The sequence below is a fragment of the Ostrea edulis genome, chromosome 9, assembly GCF_947568905.1.
Source record: "Ostrea edulis chromosome 9, xbOstEdul1.1, whole genome shotgun sequence".
Lineage (NCBI taxonomy): Eukaryota > Metazoa > Mollusca > Bivalvia > Ostreida > Ostreidae > Ostrea > Ostrea edulis.
Window position 1 is genome coordinate 59,191,409 of NC_079172.1, and position 21,106 is coordinate 59,212,514.

The window sequence follows — 21,106 nt, forward strand, 5'->3', positions numbered from 1 at the left end:
AAAAAAACATCTAGAGAACAACAATGCTGAAATATGGTTACCAATTTAATTAAAGATACACAATGTCCTACTTAAGATTTATATATATATATATATATATATATATATATATATATATATATATATATATATACATTCACGGTGAAACACGGTGTAATAAGCAATGAGATATAACGACAATGTTGGTGTGGGTGGCACACAATTAAGAAAGATATAAAAATGATATTGAATGTACCTTAATCAAATTCTGTTCCGATTGCTAGCCGCATACTTAGACCTTACAAATACTGATCGTTTAAACTTTTGTTGATTAAAAATTGACGTGTTTTTACAGACAAGTGTTTTTTTTAGTTGACTCGATGTTTAGTACAGAGCGAGGGCCCGGATGTACAATCTATCCCGATTGACCTTTGACATGACATAACCTCGGAGCATGCATTAGGACTATTCTTTCATACTGTTTACAAGTCTCTTCCCACCGTTGATACGGGGTACGTACACCGCCTGTTGTTTGTTACATCTATCTTGACCCTTTTTGGGTGTTTACATGACGTATCCCAAACGACCAAGCTCGTATTTTGATGCCATTCATGTACAACTGTAAATTCTGGATGCCACGAAAGTGTTAAGTACTAGACTGTTCTTTTTCACATACATTGGATATAATCATGCATACGAAAAAATTCAATAACATGCGAAAGTCTAAACGTATCATTTCTCAAGATCTCAAGATATTCTTGATTTATCACGGAAACATAAAAAAGTTTTAAATATTATAGAATATGTCACCAATCATTTCTTTACTTTCCCATGTGCTCATGTATCTGTATGTGACATTTAGTTTCTGCTGCGTGTATTGATGTTAAATTTACTAGACTTTCATGATCAATATACAAATGATATTTGCACTATGCTTTGTTTAGACTGAATGAATAATTGAAACTGTGTAGCATCCCGATTCCGGTTTATTTTGTTATGGAGTCAACAACCGAGGAGTTTTTCAAAGCTTGCACAGACAGTCAGAGAATTACAATGGATTCAATGCATATATTCTTGAGCAAGTCGTTGACATTTTTTTTTCTTCTAAAATAATACGATAGCACAAAAAATATTCATAATCAAGCCGCATTTTTCATTAAGAATGAAAATGCATTAAAGTGTAGAGGTAGTTTTAATTCTTTAAGATAGGAAACAATACTGACAGGTAGTTTTAATTCTTTAAGATAGGAAACAATACTGACCGGTAGTTTTAATTCTTTAAGATAGGAAACAATACTGACAGGCAGTTTTAATTCTTTAAGATAGGAAACAATACTGACAGGCAGTTTTAATTCATTAAGATAGGAAACAATACTGACAGGTAGTTTTAATTCTTTAAGATAGGAAACAATACTGACAGGTAGTTTTAATTCATTAAGATAGGAAACAATACTAACTGACAGGTAGTTTTAATTCTTTAAGATAGGAAACAATACTAACTGACAAGGTTAAACTGTAAGTATGTATGTTAGAATACGTCAACAGAGAATGACTAGGAGCCACATCTCAACATTTCACACTGTCAGTATGGATAATCGTCGTTACAGATGCTAAACGACTTCCTGAATTATCCAGTTATTATTTTTCCTATTATTGATTACTGTTTGATCAATCGTATGCTTAATATATTTTTTACATTTTTGTTTGAATAATTGTACAGTGCATATCTTGTAAGAAACACTCATGCCAAATTTTGCATGTGCATATACCTGTGTTATATAGTAAGGTTTCCCCCGGAAGTCTGGTTATATAGTGAGGTTACCCCCGGAAGTCTGGTTATATAGTGAGGTTACCCCCGGAAGTCTGGTTATATAGTGAGATTTCCCCCGGAAGTCTGGCTATATAGTGAGGTTTCCCCCGGAAGTCTGGTTATATAGTGAGGTTTCCCCCGGACGTCTGGCTATATAGTGAGGTTCCCCCCGGAAGTCTGGCTATATAGTGAGGTTTCCCCCGGAAGTCTGGTTATATAGTGAGGTTTCCCCAGGAAGTCTGGTTATATAGTGAGGTTTACCCCGGAAGTCTGGTTATATAGTGAGGTTTCCCCCGGAAGTCTGGCTATATAGTGAGGTTTCCCCCGGAAGTCTGGCTATATACTGAGGTTTCCCCCGGAAATCTGGCTATGTTGGAAACCTTCTCCCGGGGACGTTTCCCTATATAGACGGACTTCCACGGGTCACTATATAGCCAGTCTTCTCCTTTATTGTGAGGCTTTTCCCCCTTACTTTAGTATCTGGAATAGTCCTTTTCGCTATAATTTACACGTATCAGCACGATTTCATTTATGCTCTTTACCAAAACATAAAGTCCGGAAATTAGGTATCTTTAAAAAAACCGATTTTATAGCAGTCGATAGCATGGCTTATCGGCCAGTGCACGAGGTTGTGTTAAGAAGTAATATTTTCATATTTAACTTGTCAGTGACTCTTTTGATATCCGAAGGAAATCAGCAATTTGAAGAAATTAATTTTATTACAACATCATTGCGTTATATATATTTTACTTTACTGACTGAAACTAAACTCATTAACCATATTTGTAGTTCTTCAATTTTTCTTTCCCAAAGCCTACTGCACCGATTGAAAACATAAGCGGAGAAAATATTGATATTAATTACACCGTTATCTCACACCCAATATAAACAAGATGTTCATGGACCGGGACAAGTGTAGCCGCCTAGCGGGAAACAGGGGAGCGCAACTCACTTCTATCTCCCATCAATGTGATATGAAATTAAGCTATGTTGAAGCTTATCAAAAAGGTTAGAAATACCTCTATTTCATATGCACCACTACAAACGCTACTTACATGTACACCAATGATGGTGAATTATGTTGATGAACAGAAACCAGCTGTTTCCTTTATTTGCATTCAATAAGTATCGTTTGTCCGAATATTAGTATAGCATAAGCATGTAATAATCATAAACATGTGGAGACTTACAGTGTCTGTAGATTTGACAGACCCTCAAAAGCACCATTTTCTATTGTTGTTAATTGGTTAATATCCAGATATCCGAAAAAGAAAACGTATGACATGTGACTACTGTGACATCACACAAAGTTGTACGTAATGTTTACAAATATCACAAACAGGTAATTGAAATCAAACACACTATCAAACTTGTATTTAAATGTTTCACGTCGAAGATAATTAGGATATCTACATGTATGTAACCATGTGAACTAACCATGATAAACAAGAACATATTTGCTCTGGAATGTTTTGGGTGTATCAATTATTATGAAGCACTTTGGAACATAGTTTGCGTGCTGAAAACTGTATCATTTCTTTTATTAGGACTTGAACATTCACTCATTATTCAGTAACGATATCGAGACACATATTTTAAGCACCATCTTATTGTAATATCGGATGATAGAATCACTCAGTGATATGTGGAAACTTACTATTCCTATTAATTGAAATTTAGTACATTATGTTTAGATGTCGAATATGCAAAACTCAGAATCAGTTCTAGAGCATCTCAACCTCGAAAATGTTGAACAAGTTTTTGTATATCAGTGTTGTGATAAGCATGAACTTTTGAGACTCTCTCTCTCTCTCTCATTCTCTCTCTCTCTCTCTCTCTCTCTCTCTCTCTCTCTCTCTCTCTCTCTCTCTCTCTCTCTCTCTCATATATATATATATATATATATATATACATGTATATCCTAATTGAAATTTTTAGTAAACTCAGTGATGTGATCTTTTACCCTCCCCCCTCCACTGTTACATTGTCAGCAGCCCCTTTCGACCGGTCACACCCGCCATGAGCCTTATATCTTGATCAATTAAATGCCCAGGCGCTTGTGTACAGGACTTCAGGTCTCATTCCCTCTCCTTGTATTTTTTAATGATATTTCAGCTGCAGTTTTGATAAGATATTAATCCTCAGCGCATTTATCTTAATGGAATACACAAATCTTGTATGAAAACCGTTTTTTAAAATGTCATATCAGCGATCATAAGAGATCAACAAGGTGTGCAATTCAGCCGGCGACATCTTGAAAAATTCTGCACTTCGCTGAGAAATCCTATCGAAAGAGCAACTACCAAATAAAAAGAACGGCCATTTTAAATCTATTAATGATTCTTTGATTAAATGCATCGCTATTTGGTGCGCAATTTCTTCTCGCCGTTCAACTGCATCGTTTTAACCTCACCACCTATAACGAACAGAAGGTGTGATGTTGATGTATTTCTGTCGCGTTTCACTATTTTTAGAACGAAAAAACACCGAGACTGTTGCGAATCCGCAATTATATTAACATTTTAAATTATTTCCTGCATTTCTAGTTATTCTGGTTTATTATCAGTTTCATTTTATTTGTTATATAGAGAATTTTGATTATTCCGTTTTTGTCTTAGTATGACTTGTCATTAGGTTTTAGTCCGTGTCCGTTTTTATCCGATTGTTTACATTTTAACATTATTAAGATAGGAAGTAAATATAGCAGAAGACAGCTGGACCGACTTGAACGAGTAGAATAGGTAGAGAAGTGAAATAGATTATCTAGCAGGGAGTTTATAGTAAAGTAGAATACAAGTTGAATAGTAAATTAAGAATAGAAACAGGTTTGTGTTTGGATCTTGTCTGTTTATATCAATAGATCTAGCATTTATTCATAGTTCATTAATAGTTGAAGATTATTATTCTGTATCCAATGTGGCGATTTTAGATTTGTCTGATTTAGATATATATTGATCTATATTATTTAATTACCTACTCATTTACATATTTCATAATCATTGAATGTGTTATATTTGTTTTATAATGTATCTGTAGACGTGTATCGCAGTATTGTGTTTTAATGTTTATTAAATGTGTGAACTGTGAATTTGTGATCCGTGTGTGAATTCAAGGAACAAAGCAGCCTTCGCCACATTGTTTGGTGCCGGAACCCGGGAATCCTTTGTCTAAGAACTTACATAGATTCTACACACGGAAACTAAACCGAGAAAATGTCTCTCCCATACTTAAAAGGAAATTGTACCAGGTACCAAAATTTAATTGAAAAGGAGATAAGCAAAAGTGGAGCTCTCGTTTCCGAGGATGCCATGGAAGAAGATCTGTCCGAACTACTTCGTCAGGTGGAATCATCGATAAGGCGACTTAAGGACTTCAGTGGTAAATTGGAAGAAAATATAGAGAAGTGGTCCCTGTCTGTAGAAAGCAAAGAAGTTGACCAAGGTGAAGTAGATAAATTTACAGGTGATAGTGAAAGGTTATTTGCATTATTAGCTGAAGCAGCTGAACGCATAGATCAACTTATGATGCTGGAGAGGAGTTTACAGGAGAGAATAACTACTGTGAAAGCTACACGGCAAACTACTGATTCAAGACTTGATCATATTGTATTTTTACAAGAAAAAATGCAAGAACAGATACTACAATTTCAAGAACTACAACTTCATCAGTCCCAATTTCATACAGCACCACAAGGCCCTTTAGCTGTAAGGCTTCCAAAACTGGAACTACCCTCCTATAATGGAGACAAGATCAAATTTAAAGAATTCTGGGATGCCTTTGATGCTACAATCAACAGGAATAGTAAGCTCTCTAGGATTGAGAAATTCAACTATCTTCAGAGCAAACTCACAGGAGAAGCCATGGCAGCTATTTCAGGAATTTCGCTCTCGCATGAAAACTATGATGTAGCCATTGATATCATACAGGAGAGATTTGGGGATGCACAGTCAGTGATCAATAAACATTATATGGAACTGATCAACATACAGCCTGTGACAAATGATACATTGAGTTTGAGGAGACTATATGATGACCTTGAGAAACACATGAGAAGCTTAGAAGCATTGCGTCGAGATGTAAACCAGGATGTGTTTGTGTCAATGATAACTTCGAAGTTACCTAAGGAAACACTGCTGCAGCTTGAAATACAGAAAGGAAGTAGAGACAAATGGACTGTTAAGAAACTAAGAGACTTGTTTAAAGCTTATGTCACAGCAAAGGAATCTACAGAATTTCAAGCTTCAGATGCTCATAATCATGTGGAAAACCATGCAACAGCAGAGGCTTTAATGATATCCACTAAAGAGTCAAAGGAAAGAAGAAATGCATCAAGTGCAAAGTCTCCAGTGTGCAGTTTTTGTAATGGATATCATTGGACTGATGAGTGCAGAAAGTACAGAACCATAGAAGACAGAAAACAAAGAATTAAAGGGAAATGCTATATATGCTTAAGACCTGGACACAGAATTAAAGACTGTAGAGTTGTGAAACCATGTTTTCATTGCAGAGAGAGTAGGAATCACCATAGAAGCCTGTGTCCAAAGAAATTTCCACATCAGAGAGATGAATCCACAAGGCTGGAAAAATCAACACAGAAAGAAACATCTTGTTTAGCAGACGAGTCACACAAAGAGAAACATTCCACAGCAGAATCATTACAGGAAAGCAGTATGTTTACATCAGGGGATATTGTGTTGATGCAGACTGCCCACACAGAAGTGTCTAATCCTGTGACAAACAAGAAGGAAGCTGTCCGGATTTTAATGGATTCTGGATCCCAGAGAACATACATTACAGAGGATCTAGCAAAGAGATTAAACCTTAGAATGGGTCAAACTGAAGAAATTTCATTGATTACATTCGGTGCTAACAAACCAAAGCGAGTGAAAACTCCACAAGTCATCTTGAAGATGAAACTTAAAGAAGAAGAATTTATGACAATCAATGCCAATGTTGTGCCAAAAATCACAGGAACTATACTGAGAAGACCCATACCACAAATTGCCAGGGAAAAGTTGTTTAGCTTATGTCTGATACTATTCCAACAGCCTTTGAAGATTCTAGAGTAGACATACTCATTGGAAATGACTATTACCTTGATATCATCTCATCTGAGAAAATAGGGGTACAGGAAGGACTGTATTTATTAGGATCCAAACTTGGGTGGATCATAACAGGAAGGACTCACAGCAGTAATGAAGAGAGAAAAGAACATCAGATGATGATAGCAAATGGATTACTGTCAATTACAGAGTGCTGTCTGCGTTCTTCAGAGAGATGTTTGCCAGTGAAACCTCTACTTGAAGACTTTTGGAATTTAGAGACTATAGGAATTAAAGACTCCCCTATACATCAGATGATGAGGTAGCACTGAGAAATTTTAATAGCACCTTAGAGATGGGAAACAATAGGTATCATGTCACTTGGCCATGGAAGAGTTCATGTCCAGAACTTCCTGAAAACAGAGAACTTGCGTATGGAAGGTTCAAGTCACTTGTACACAAGATGCAAAGCAAGCCAGACTTCTTACAAAAATATGATGAAATTATCCAGGATCAGTGTACAAAGGGAATTATAGAGAAAATTCCTCACAGTAGTGAAGAAACAGGAATAAAGCATTATATCCCACATCATGCAGTTATCGACCCAACGAAGCCAACCACAAAAGTTAGGATCGTATATGATGCTTCAGCAAAGTCGAAACAGAGTAACCTCAGTCTCAATGAATGTCTACACAGAGGACCTGTTATGCTACAGGATTTATGTGGACTACTGTTGCGCTTCAGAATGAATAGGATAGGAATTGTAGCTGACATAGAGAAAGCTTTGCTGCAAGTTGGATTGCAAGTCAAAGACCGAGATGCCACCAGATTCTTTTGGTTGAAGGATGTGAACACCCGGAGCATAGAAAACAACACTCAAGTATACCGATTTTGCAGAGTGCCGTTTGGTGTAATATCCAGTCCATTTCTTCTGGCAGCAACTATTGACCATCACCTCTCTATGTACAACAGTGAAACAGCTGAAAATATTAGAAACAATATCTACGTCGACAATGTAATCACTGGAGTAGATACTGTTACAGATGCAGAAGTTCTATACAAGGATAGTAAAGAGATATTTAGTGCTATGTCAATGAACCTCAGAGATTGGGCTTCAAACAACAAGGAATTTTACAACTCCATTCCAAAATCAGATCAGTCTGTGAGAGAGAAGATGAAGATCTTAGGATTGACATGGATCCTCACTGATGATACACTTGCAGTACCATGTTTGAAATGTGAAACAGAAGTCATGCCAGTTACAAAAAGAGAAGTACTGCAGCGAGTGGCATCTATATATGACCCACTTGGATTTTTCACTCCAGTGACTTTAAAGACAAAGTTATTTCTCCAGATGTTGTGGAGGAAGAATTTAGATTGGGATGAACAGCTTACAGAAGAAGATGTTCAGCAATGGCAACTTATATCTACAGACCTACAAGATATTCCACAGTGCCACATGCCAAGATACATTGGACTGCCAGGAGAAGTTACATGTAGATTGCTTTGCTTTTGTGATGTCTCTACAAAAGCGTATGCCACTTCTGTTTACCTGCAGATATTCAACAGGAAAACAAGAACATGCAATCTTGTATTTTCCAAGATTCGTCTGGCACCTGACAAGAAGATCTCGCTTCCAAGACTGGAGTTATTGGCAGTTCTCATAGGGGTTCGTAGTATATTGTTTGTAGAGAGACAACTGACTTTAGCTATTTCAGAAAAGATACTGTGGACTGATTCACAATGCGTATTACATTGGATTAAGACAAAGAAGCCATTGACAGTGTTTGTAGAAAACAGACTAAGAGAAATTCATAATAGCAGTGACATAGAATTTCAGTATGTATCAACCAAGGACAACCCTGCAGATGTCGCAAGTCGTGGAACAACTGTTTTCTCCCTTAGAAAGAATAAAAACTGGTGGAATGGTCCCTCATGGTTAACAAAGAACAGAAGTGAATGGCCCACATGGAAATTACTTGACAACCATGAAAGTAAAGAAGCTATGGAGTCGGAGTACAGAGTTCCAAAGGTACTGTTTGAAGCTAAATTGCTGGTGGGGGAGGGTCCTAGCAGAATGACAGATAGCTCTGACAACCCATTCTGCCTGGATGTTAAGAAGATTTCTTCCTTTACACGTCTTGTGCGAGTTTCCGCCTGGGTACTAAGATTTATCAAGAAACTTAAGGGGAACGAAATACATCCAGGACCATTGTCATCTGAAGAGTTGAATGAATCCAAAGTTTTGTGGATAAAACATGTACAAAGCCAGCACTTTAAGGAAGTGAAAATTGCACTGGCAGAAAAGAAAAGACACAATTTAGTGAATCAGCTTGGACTTATAATAGATGAAGAAGGTCTTATTAAATGTGTTGGTCGACTCGGCGCTGCTCATATGATGGAGGGAGCGAGACAACCAATACTACTACCAAAGAGAAACCATGTGACTGACTTACTGATAGATAGTCTTCACAGAAGATCCTTTCATGTTGGAGTATCTCAGACCTTATCCATGATCCGACAGACATACTGGATCCCACAAGGCCGCTCAGAAGTTAAGAGAATCTTGAGGAAATGTACTGTGTGCAAGAGGCATGAAGGAGGACCATACAAAATGCCACTGATGCCGCCATTCCCGAAGAAACGTGTTAACGAATCGGCTCCATTCACCTTTACTGGAGTAGATTACTTTGGTCCAATATATGTCAAAACAGAAAATGGGAACAAGAAAGTTTGGGTTTGCCTGTATACATGCTTAGCAGTTAGAGCCATACATATGGAACTTATGCAGGACATGTCAACAGAGGAATTTCTTTTGGGACTTAGAAGATTCATTGCACGATGGGGAAAGCCCAAGCAAATAATATCCGACAATGGATCTCAATTCAAGCTTGCAAGTGATGTGCTAGAAAAGGTATGGAAGTCAACTGTTCGGGATCCAAACGTACAGACCTACATTTCTAATGAAGATATCCGATGGCAATTTATTGTTGAACTTGCACCTTGGATGGGGGGATTTTATGAACGCTTAATAGGAGTCGTTAAGCGGGGTCTCCGAAAGACCATTGGAAAGCTGTGCCTAACCAGTGAACAGCTACGAACTATACTGGCCGAGTCGGAAGCTGTTGTGAATTCCAGACCTTTGGTGTATGTTGGAGATGACATCAACTCGAACATCGTTCTCACTCCAGCACATTTTCTGACATTGAACCCAAAGACTGGAATTCCAGATGATGAAAAAGTAGGCGTAGAAGACACAGACTATTTACCCTTCATCAGCAGTTCTGATAAGCTACTCCTTACATGGAAGAAAGGAAGGAAACACTTAGATGCTTTTTGGAAAGCTTGGCGAGATGACTACCTTCTAAGTCTTAGAGAAAGGACCTCTTACAAACTTAAAGAAGGACGAATTCAACATAGGATGGAACCAAGAATTGGAGATGTTGTGCTGATTAAGGATGATCTTCCTCGAGGGAACTGGAAAATTGGACGCCTTTGTGAACTAATTGTGAGTCGGGATGGAGAAGTGCGGTCGGGAAAGGTGTTGCTCCCCAGCAAAAGGACCTTAAACAGACCATTGAACTTGTTATACCCTATTGAATGTTCGGAAGAGAGTGATTCAAAGAAAAGCATGGAAAGAAGTGAAAATCAAAGTACCGAAAGACCAAATAGCTTAAACCAAGAACATTCCAAAGAGAGGAAACCGTGTGTGACTGATTCAGATGGAACTACTTCTGAAAACCGTCCAAAGCGAAGAGCTGCCGAGAAAGCGAAGGAAAAAATCAAGGACTGGTTAGATGCGTAACTATTCTTCGGTCGTGGGAGTGTTGCGAATCCGCAATTATATTAACATTTTAAATTATTTCCTGCATTTCTAGTTATTCTGGTTTATTATCAGTTTCATTTTATTTGTTATATAGAGAATTTTGATTATTCCGTTTTTGTCTTAGTATGACTTGTCATTAGGTTTTAGTCCGTGTCCGTTTTTATCCGATTGTTTACATTTTAACATTATTAAGATAGGAAGTAAATATAGCAGAAGACAGCTGGACCGACTTGAACGAGTAGAATAGGTAGAGAAGTGAAATAGATTATCTAGCAGGGAGTTTATAGTAAAGTAGAATACAAGTTGAATAGTAAATTAAGAATAGAAACAGGTTTGTGTTTGGATCTTGTCTGTTTATATCAATAGATCTAGCATTTATTCATAGTTCATTAATAGTTGAAGATTATTATTCTGTATCCAATGTGGCGATTTTAGATTTGTCTGATTTAGATATATATTGATCTATATTATTTAATTACCTACTCATTTACATATTTCATAATCATTGAATGTGTTATATTTGTTTTATAATGTATCTGTAGACGTGTATCGCAGTATTGTGTTTTAATGTTTATTAAATGTGTGAACTGTGAATTTGTGATCCGTGTGTGAATTCAAGGAACAAAGCAGCCTTCGCCACAGAGACGAGGTTTCTGAATACCATTAGCTGCACGAAAACCGATGATAGTAAAAAGACGCTATGGTTTCTTGTGTACAAACGGCCGGGTAAGTTTGGGGCTATAGCATGGAAAATTGGGGTTATTACTCTTTGGTGTCCTGAGTGTCAGAAAATACCAAGGGTCATGGTCATTTAGATATAAAAGAAAATTTAAATTTCCAATGTCTGGAAAAATTATTGGAAACATATCCAAATATTTTATAATTGTAGACTCTTGATAATGATTTGGAAGAAAATGGTGTTGACAAAATGTATTCTTTTTTTAAAAACAATATTTTATTATGTATAATACATAAAAGGATTGGACAACAGGCGTTGCCTATAGAAGCCCTCTCCATAAAATGTATTCTTGAAGGTTCGATCAAAACAGAACAATGTTTGATTATGATTAAAGGTGTAGATAACGAACATTAATCAATCTCATAACTCCTATAAACAATACAATATAGAGAGTTGGGCAAACACGGACCCCAGGATATACCAAAGATGGGATAAGGTGCCTAGGAGGAGTAAGCATCCCCTGACGACCGGTTACAACCGTCGTGAGCCCTATATTTTGATCAGGTAAACGGAGATGTCTAAATTGATATGGGGATTGGAAGAGGGTAGTTGTTTATTATAATTATCATTATTATATGCACTGTACACAAGAAACGTGTACGTGTACGATGCATGCACAAGTGCTACTTGATGGCATGGTGTTCATTTGATCTTATCACATAATTTTTTTTAATTCTTTCCATCAATTACCAAAAGAAATAATACTATTTCATTTGTATGATCGAATCGGATCTGAACACACGGAAGGGGTTTGATGAAATATTTTGTTTACACAGAGTCACACCTTTTGAAGAACGAATGTTATGTGGAACATTGTCAATTTTGCTTTCATGGTTCTTTCAGATTTCCATGAAAAATGACCTACCAAACCATGAAACGCTCTGGAGTTTTCATCATATTTGTGCATATGCAAGTCTTTCCATAGCTAAAATTGTATTATATTAAATTATGGTCACTTTGGCCAGGTTCAACGCCTTTACTTGGTCTTCGTCCATGTTTATGATTTAACGGTATTCTCTTACCTTTTTTCGTGAAGCTAATTGTTGATGGTATTTGCATGAAAGACCTTGTCTCAGGATAAATAGTTGACTGCGACAATATGTTTTCATCCATTTAATTCGTAGAATGAATTCAATGTGATAAATCTATAATTTTTTAGTAAAACTAAACTTTCAGGAAATGATCCATACAGCTAGAAAGCTTTTTCATACCAATCAACATGATGAACAGAATATCAAGAAATTAAGTTTTCTATTTCCTCTTTTTTTGTTGAACAATATTGAGCAATTTTAACTTTAAAAAGAATGGTTCAACTTCGTGTATAAATAATGAAGATTACATGAATCGACAGAGGAATGCATATAAAATGTGAGTATGATTAATTCTAAACAATGAGTATTGTAAAAGTCTAATTGAATATCAATTAATCAGATACCATGGAAAGTATTTCACCATTTTCAATCTAAAAGACAATAAAATCATTTTGTCTATCTATTTAGCAAAGGAAAACTAAATTGACAGGTACCGATTTTCTCATTTCTATTGTTACATACGAGGTACACGTGTTCTGACAATCAGCTGACGCTTGCTGCTTAATAACTGGGTCGTGGCCCACGGGAAAATGTTTATTACAAATGTGTATTAAAAACGACCTGAAATTCTATGCATGTGGTTTGATTTTCAAACTTATAACAAATTTTCTTGAAAACAACAAAATATATTTGTTGAGCTCAGACATTTTATCATCAAATTGGACAATGAATGTAGTCACTCTAATATTGAATGTGGCGATTCACAATATTTTTGGTTCGCTTCAATTTGACGCTAACACAAATCAGTTGACGCTAGCTATCATTACCGATCGTTTGATTTTTCGATTGTGGACACGTGTGTACATGTATCTTTGAATTTGAAAGGTCCATACAATTGTTAAATAATACGCAGAAACCGAAATTTAAAGCACAAGGACTTTTTTCTAGGCCCACGCTTTCAGTTCGCGGGGCACCGTGTTTTTGACCTGTACTGTCAATCTCTCACCAGAGGGCGTTACGCTACGCTCCACAACACCTCTGTTATCGTCTAATTTACAAGAATTTTGTAAAACAGAGCGTCTTTAAAAATAAAATAAATCTGCATCATTTTCATAAAAAAAACATACATTTATGAGTTAAAAACAGATTGGTAGGTATCGAAACGCTGTATTACGTTAGTGCAACCTCCATATTTATGGAACTATTTTGTCTTCTCAAATGTATTATTTCACTTTCACTTCGTAACTATGGACTCTACATTAAACAAGTATAGCTTTTTAAAAAAGCTTGCCGTCTTTAGCAGCAACTCTATAGAGCGAAGTTAAATTATGTCCAGGCTTGTCTTCATTATTGAATTGAGCTAAAATAAATAATCTCACGAACATCATGCCTACAAAGCTGTGTCCTGACTCCCATTGTAAAAGTTTGTATTTATGAAGGGTATATGTACTGGAAATCAAAATCACTGTTCCCTGTATTAGAACTGATTAAAGCCTTAATATCAAATGAAACTGAGATTTTCAGTGTATATATCAAAATATTTATTTTTTAACAAAGTTATGAAACAAAGCAAACTAAAAATATAATATCAGTAATCAAGAGTGAATTCATCAAAATTCTAAGTTAAATTGAATAAAAATTCTTGTGATTCAACGTTACTTCACAGACATAAATATCATTGTGTCTCTGATTTAAATCATGAAAAAACCCACTCTATGATATGTAAGAAAAAATATGAAACAATCACACATAGTTAACTATACTTCTGGAAGTCCCTGAAAATGCATAAATTAGACTCGTTTACCTAAATTGTAATAACAGGTGGATGGATTATTCTTTTGCATGCTTTAAAAAAAACAATGATCCTCATTTTGAAGTCAAGCCTTATTTATTCTTATGTAATTCTTAGCTTAAGGTATCATTAAAACTGTTTTGTAGGGATTAGCCCTACCGAATAGACAATTCCCAAAACACAAGCAATCAAAACAAAAAACGGCGAGTTTTTCTGTTTGTATGCAAAAATGAAAACATTGCTGTAAATGAAGTAACCATAGAAATGCTTTGTATGAGTTGCTTTTAAAAAAAGTAATGTGTCAATTTCATGAATTGCATTTTTCTTTTGTTCGTTTTGTCGATTTTTTTAAGATTTGAAAATCTTGAAAAATTGTGAAGTCGTACGAAAATTAGAACACCAGAAAATTATCTCCCTTGCCTTGAAGAGCATTTCAACCAATGAGATAATTGAAAATGTTCACTTCATGCACTTTCCACCAATGAAAAAAGAGAGGAAGTGCAAAGTCCGAAGACTGTAAAACACTTCAACTCTGTATACCGTCTTCCAAGGAAGACGGTAAAAAAACTAGCGAGATTATAATGATGAAAATATGACATTGCACAAAGAACAGAAACGTTCCTTTCTGTTGGAGTCAAAGACGTCATTTTGTCCGTGCGAGATGATGTGGTTAGCCGAACTATTTATCAGACGATAACAGAGGTGAAAGTGAAGCTTGCGTAGCGCGCCCTCTGGTGAGAGAATGCTGTACTGTATGTTATGATCGGTGATATTCTGTTTGCGTGTAGGAATTTTTGAATAGTGTGTAATATCGCTGTTGACATTAGATTGCATTTCTAGTGATTGTTTGGTTGTTTTTCACTTTACACACTTAACTGACCAACGGTAGAAAAGTCGATTTTACAGTAATTGATATAGCTTATTATTAATTCAACATTAATTTGTTAATGTTGTTTGAAATCAATAAGGATCAGATACCATTTTTCTATAGTTCGTACTAATTGTGCGATCTATACAGTGTAATTAATAAGGATAACTGTTGATTACATGTATTTACGCAATAGTTCAGATAGGATATCGTTTAATTTATATTTAATTTACCCGTGAAGCATACACTTTTTAGCTCACCTGAGCTAAAAGCTCAAGTAAGCTTTCCCGATCGCCTGTTGTCCGTCGTCTGTCCGTCTGTAAACTTTTTACATTTTCGACTTCTTCACCAGATCCCCATGACAAAGAAAGTACAAATTTACATGACAGCTTCCCGACATAGTGCATATTCAAGTTTGTCAGAAAAGTGCTCCAGGGGGTAGGATGGGGCCACAATAAGGGATCAAAGTTTTACGTACAAATATATAGGGGACATCTTTAAAAATCTTCTCAAGAACCACTGGGCCAGAAAAGTTTACATTTACATGAAAGCTTCCTGACATAATGCAGATTAAAGTTTGTTAAGTCATGGACTCGAGGAGTAGGATAAGGCCACAATAAGGGATCGAATTTTACATACAAATATATAGAGAAAATATTCTTCTCAAGAAATATTGGGCCAGAGAAATTTACATTTACATGAACACTTCCTGTCATAGTACAAATTCAAGTTTGTAGAAAGCATGGCCCCCGGGGGTAGGTCGGGGCCACAATAGACATCAAAGTTTTACATGCAAATTTACATGTATAGTGAATATCTTTAGATATGGGCAAATGTGACTCAGGTGAGCGATGTGGCCCATGGGTCTCTTGTTTATTATAGATGTGTTGCTCAATTTATATGTGACACAACAAGCTCCGTTAAATACAGAAATACAATAAATTTCACATTACTGATATGAGGTAAGTGTCCAGTTTGTTTGTGAGGGAAATAAATACAATAAATTTCACATTACTGATATGAGGTAAGTGTCCAGTTTGATTGTGAGGGAAATAAATACAATAAATTTCACATTACTGATATGAAGTAAGTGTCCAGTTTGTTTGTGAGGGAAATAAATACAATAAATTTCACATTACTGATATGAGGTAAGTGTCCAGTTTGTTTGTGAGGGAAATAAATACAATAAATTTCACATTACTGATATGAGGTAAGTGTCCAGTTTGTTTGTGAGGGAAATAAATACAATAAATTTCACATTACTGATATGAGGTAAGTGTCCAGTTTGATTGTGAGGGAAATAAATACAATAAATTTCACATTACTAATATGAGGTAAGTGTCCAGTTTGTTTGTGAGGGAAATAAATACAATAAATTTCACATTACTGATATGAGGTAAGTGTCCAGTTTGTGAGGGAAATAAATACAATAAATTTCACATTACTGATATGAGGTAAGTGTCCAGTTTGTTTGTGAGGGAAATAAATACAATAAATTTCACATTACTAATATGAGGTAAGTGTCCAGTTTGTTTGTGAGGGAAATAAATACAATAAATTTCACATTACTAATATGAGGTAAGTGTCCAGTTTGTTTGTGAGGGAAATAAATACAATAAATTTCACATTACTGATATGAGGTAAGTGTCCAGTTTGTTTGTGAGGGAAATAAATACAATAAATTTCACATTACTGATATGAGGTAAGTGTCCAGTTTGATTGTGAGGGAAATAAATACAATAAATTTCACATTACTAATATGAGGTAAGTGTCCAGTTTGTTTGTGAGGGAAATAAATACAATAAATTTCACATTACTGATATGAGGTAAGTGTCCAGTTTGTGAGGGAAATAAATACAATAAATTTCACATTACTGATATGAGGTAAGTGTCCAGTTTGTTTGTGATGGAAATAAATACAATAAATTTCACATTACTAATATGAGGTAAGTGTCCAGTTTGTTTGTGAGGGAAATAAATACAATAAATTTCACATTACTAATATGAGGTAAGTGTCCAGTTTGTTTGTGAGGGAAATAAATACAATAAATTTCACATTACTAATATGAGGTAAGTGTCCAGTTTGTTTGTGAGGGAAATAAATACAATAAATTTCACATTACTGATATGAGGTAAGTGTCCAGTTTGTTTGTGAGGGAAATAAATACAATAAATTTCACATTACTGATATGAGGTAAGTGTCCAGTTTGATTGTGAGGGAAATAAATACAATAAATTTCACATTACTAATATGAGGTAAGTGTCCAGTTTGTTTGTGAGGGAAATAAATACAATAAATTTCACATTACTGATATGAGGTAAGTGTCCAGTTTGTGAGGGAAATAAATACAATAAATTTCACATTACTGATATGAGGTAAGTGTCCAGTTTGTTTGTGAGGGAAATAAATACAATAAATTTCACATTACTGATATGAGGTAAGTGTCCAGTTTGATTGTGAGGGAAATAAATACAATAAATTTCACATTACTGATATGAGGTAAGTGTCCAGTTTGTTTGTGAGGGAAATAAATACAATAAATTTCACATTACTGATATGAGGTAAGTGTCCAGTTTGTTTGTGAGGGAAATAAATACAATAAATTTCACATTACTGATATGAGGTAAGTGTCCAGTTTGATTGTGAGGGAAATAAATACAATAAATTTCACATTACTAATATGAGGTAAGTGTCCAGTTTGTTTGTGAGGGAAATAAATACAATAACATGAGATATATTTTTTAAATTGGTTTTGTAGACTATATACAAATTACTCCATGCATGAATTCTTAGCAAAGTAAAGGAAAACAACACGAAACAATACACATTTATCATAAAATATATTGTTTAATTTCTTAAGAAATAGATGAGTAATATGTGTGTTTTATAAGACTAGAGTGACAAAACAATAGAAACATGGGGTAATTTGCATAATATACTGTTTCTGAATTTCAGAATCAGAAGTCTGTGTTAGTAACTTCAAATTTCAATACAACAAATTAACAGACTAGATTGTGATCAGGTATAACCTTGATCTCATGGTAAACATTTGAGTGGTGCTGGTATTACACTCCATGCAGATTTAATATCACTTTCTACCGAAATATAAACAATTAAATTCCACTTTGAATTGATTTGAAAAAAGTTACCTTGTCACCGGGAGGGAAGGGGGGGGGGGAGGGTCACACCCCTTTGCACCCATCTTTATAAAGTTTAGATTCTTTTCATGTAAATAACCCACAAAATTTTTAAAGCTTACTTTAAAAGCCCCAATCACTCCTTTTTAGCAACTGTATCGCCCGCTTTCGGCGTCTTGTGAATGGTTTCGATACGAAGGTTGATACTTTACCAATTACAAGTCGATGGTTTTGGTTTGAGTATGAAACTATCTAAGGACGAAGTGTGAATCAGTGAAAACAGATGGCTGTAAGTCATCCATGAGAGTCAAATGTAACTTACATGTAACCATTGTGAAATGATATTAAACTTACATGTAACTATTGTGAAGTGATATCTAACTTTCATGTAACTATTGTGAAGTGATATCTAAGTTACCTGTAACTATTGTGAAGTGATATGTAACTTACATGTAACTATTGTGAAGTGATATGTAACTTACATGTAACTATTGCGAAGTGATATCTAACTTACCTGTAACTATTGTGAAGTGATATCTAACTTACATGTAACTATTGTGAAGTGATATCTAACTTACCTGTAACTATTGTGAAGTGATATGTAACTTACATGTAACTATTGTGAATTGATATCTAACTTTCATGTAACTATCGTGAAGTGATATCTAACTTACCTGTAACTATTGTGAAGTGATATGTAACTTACATGTAATTGTTATGAAGTGACATTTAACTTACAGAATGTCCTATAACTGTGATATATTGACCCTCCTTTCCCTATACAACTCTATACAAAGTTTTCCCACACTAAAATGAACATATTTAAGAAATCGTGGTCAAAAATAAATTCAATATCCATTAATTTATTCATTTTACTTATATGAAATAAATCCAGCATCCATAACTTTGTAGGAAGTGGCCTTCGTTCAAGTCTCCAGTATTCCCGAGACGAACCACGGGGATACTACGGATAAAGTCATGGGAAAGGTCGCTACAGCTAATATTCCTTTTTAACGTGTGGAAATAATCACCTCTCATGTCAGGAGCATACTCAGCAGAAATCAAACACGTCCTCCAAGACAATGAGAGCCCGATTCAAATCCATGGACGTAAAATTTAATCTCGTCAAAATGATTGCAGATTCAGGTATGTTCTGTTTAGCCATTATGGTACTCTCTGAGACGTTCATTGAAGTATAGAAATCAAAGATATAGACTCGCAGTTTCCACAATTTGTTATTTGATTGATGTGTAGGTATAGTGATTAGAAAGCTAATATAAATGACCTTGGGTGTATTATCATTTGTGATATAGTATTCATGGATTTAGGAATATGAGGCCATAAATCTATTTTAACAGTAGCCCAATCCTGACCATATACATATTCTTGAATATACTTCATGACTTACTGGTTAAGGTTTATAATGATCATTATACATGTAGGTTTACATTGGTACATGCATGTCAATTCTATCGTTTTCACAGAGTTATGTAGCGTGGCAGTAGGTGTTCAATAGATATGTATTTAAAATGGTTTTACCTAGATCAATCATATTGCAATGTAAAAATAATATGTTTATATATCTAATTTTATTGAAAAGGTATTTCGTGGTAAAAATAAACCTGTAAAGAAATGAGTGTAAAATGTATATTTCAATAAGATGAATGACTTACAAGGCACAGGTGTCCTTTGGGATGTTGGTTGGTACTGTGGTCAGTCCTTTAGCAATACAATCTACGTAAGTCCCATCACAGGAAGACGCAGTCTCACAGCTACACTTGTCTGGACAGGCGCCCGTCCCCCGGCTGTACGTCACAGAGAGAATTATAAATGTCCACACCCAGTACATTATTGTCGTCAGACAGAGAGTAATGTTATCCTAACGCTAGACCCATGTCACGTGATACAGACATCATGGAATTCTAAATGTAGCAATATTTCCTGGTTATCATTAGATTTTCCGGACTGAAACCTTTATCAACGTTTGTGTAAAAATGTACTGTCACCGACACCAAAAAAAAAGAAAAAAAAGAAAGAAAACCTGAACGCCTTCTCGAATAGTTTTTATTTCCCAGTTTTAAATGGAAATTGTTTCTCGTTTTTAAAATGTGTCCTTTGTAAGTGGTATACATGTACAATTATTGAGTATATGTAGTGGGATTTAGAATATCCATTCCTCAAACAATGTGGTAGAGGATTCCTCTCTCTGTATTCATCTTACACAAAACCCCGTATATTAACTTAAATATACTATGATTATAAAATTGATACCATAATGTGTTTTATTCCGCATGGTTATGCATGGAAATTCACGATATGTCTCGCATGTTGTGGTGAATATCTCGTAGGTTGTAAGCTAAAGTTTATGTATGTTTAATTTAATCATGCAGTGTTTAGTTATTTTTAATGACTTGCATTATATATCGAGATTGATCACTGTTCGTTATCTTCACCTTTCATATCCTAATGACGTTAGCTTATGTTTCATTGATGTTAATATGATCATAATATGATGACTTTTGTGTGAACAACGAAATAGAGAATAATTACGATGACATACATGTACCAGGTCACACAGAAAAAACTACCGCCTTGATTCATTGCGTTTAACCCACTCATCTCTTAAACTTTATTTTCAAAGCACCCCCCCCCCTCTGAAAATCCAGAATGGGTGGTAGAAATCAAAGTTTTAGATTAAATCACACCTAGAATTTTTTTTTCATCTTTTCTCTCAATATTTTGTATATAGAGAAGACATTTGAGTGAGTGTTCGGGACATGAAAACTATGATAACCCAAAGGGCCCATTTGACGTTTGGAATACGGTATTCAATGTCTAGATCAACCAAACAATATAGGTCACAATAGTTTAAACGAGACAC

The 21,106-nt window shown here is 35.2% G+C and overlaps 1 protein-coding gene across 5 annotated transcripts in view; it reads right to left on the reverse strand.

Annotated features, from left to right (window-relative positions):
• Positions 1-20,344, reverse strand: part of LOC125660038 (slit homolog 2 protein-like) — a 66,279-nt gene extending 45,935 nt beyond the window's left edge. For 3 of the 5 annotated variants that reach the window (XM_056149720.1, XM_056149717.1, XM_056149716.1), the window contains exon 1: positions 19,899-20,343. In XM_056149720.1, the coding sequence (XP_056005695.1) occupies positions 19,899-20,074 (176 nt within the window). In that variant the 5' untranslated portion in view covers positions 20,075-20,343. Of the gene's footprint in view, positions 1-19,898 lie in introns of all 5 variants that reach the window. The other 2 variants (XM_056149719.1, XM_056149718.1) reach the window with 2 other exon arrangements.
• Positions 20,345-21,106: the final 762 nt, after the last annotated feature.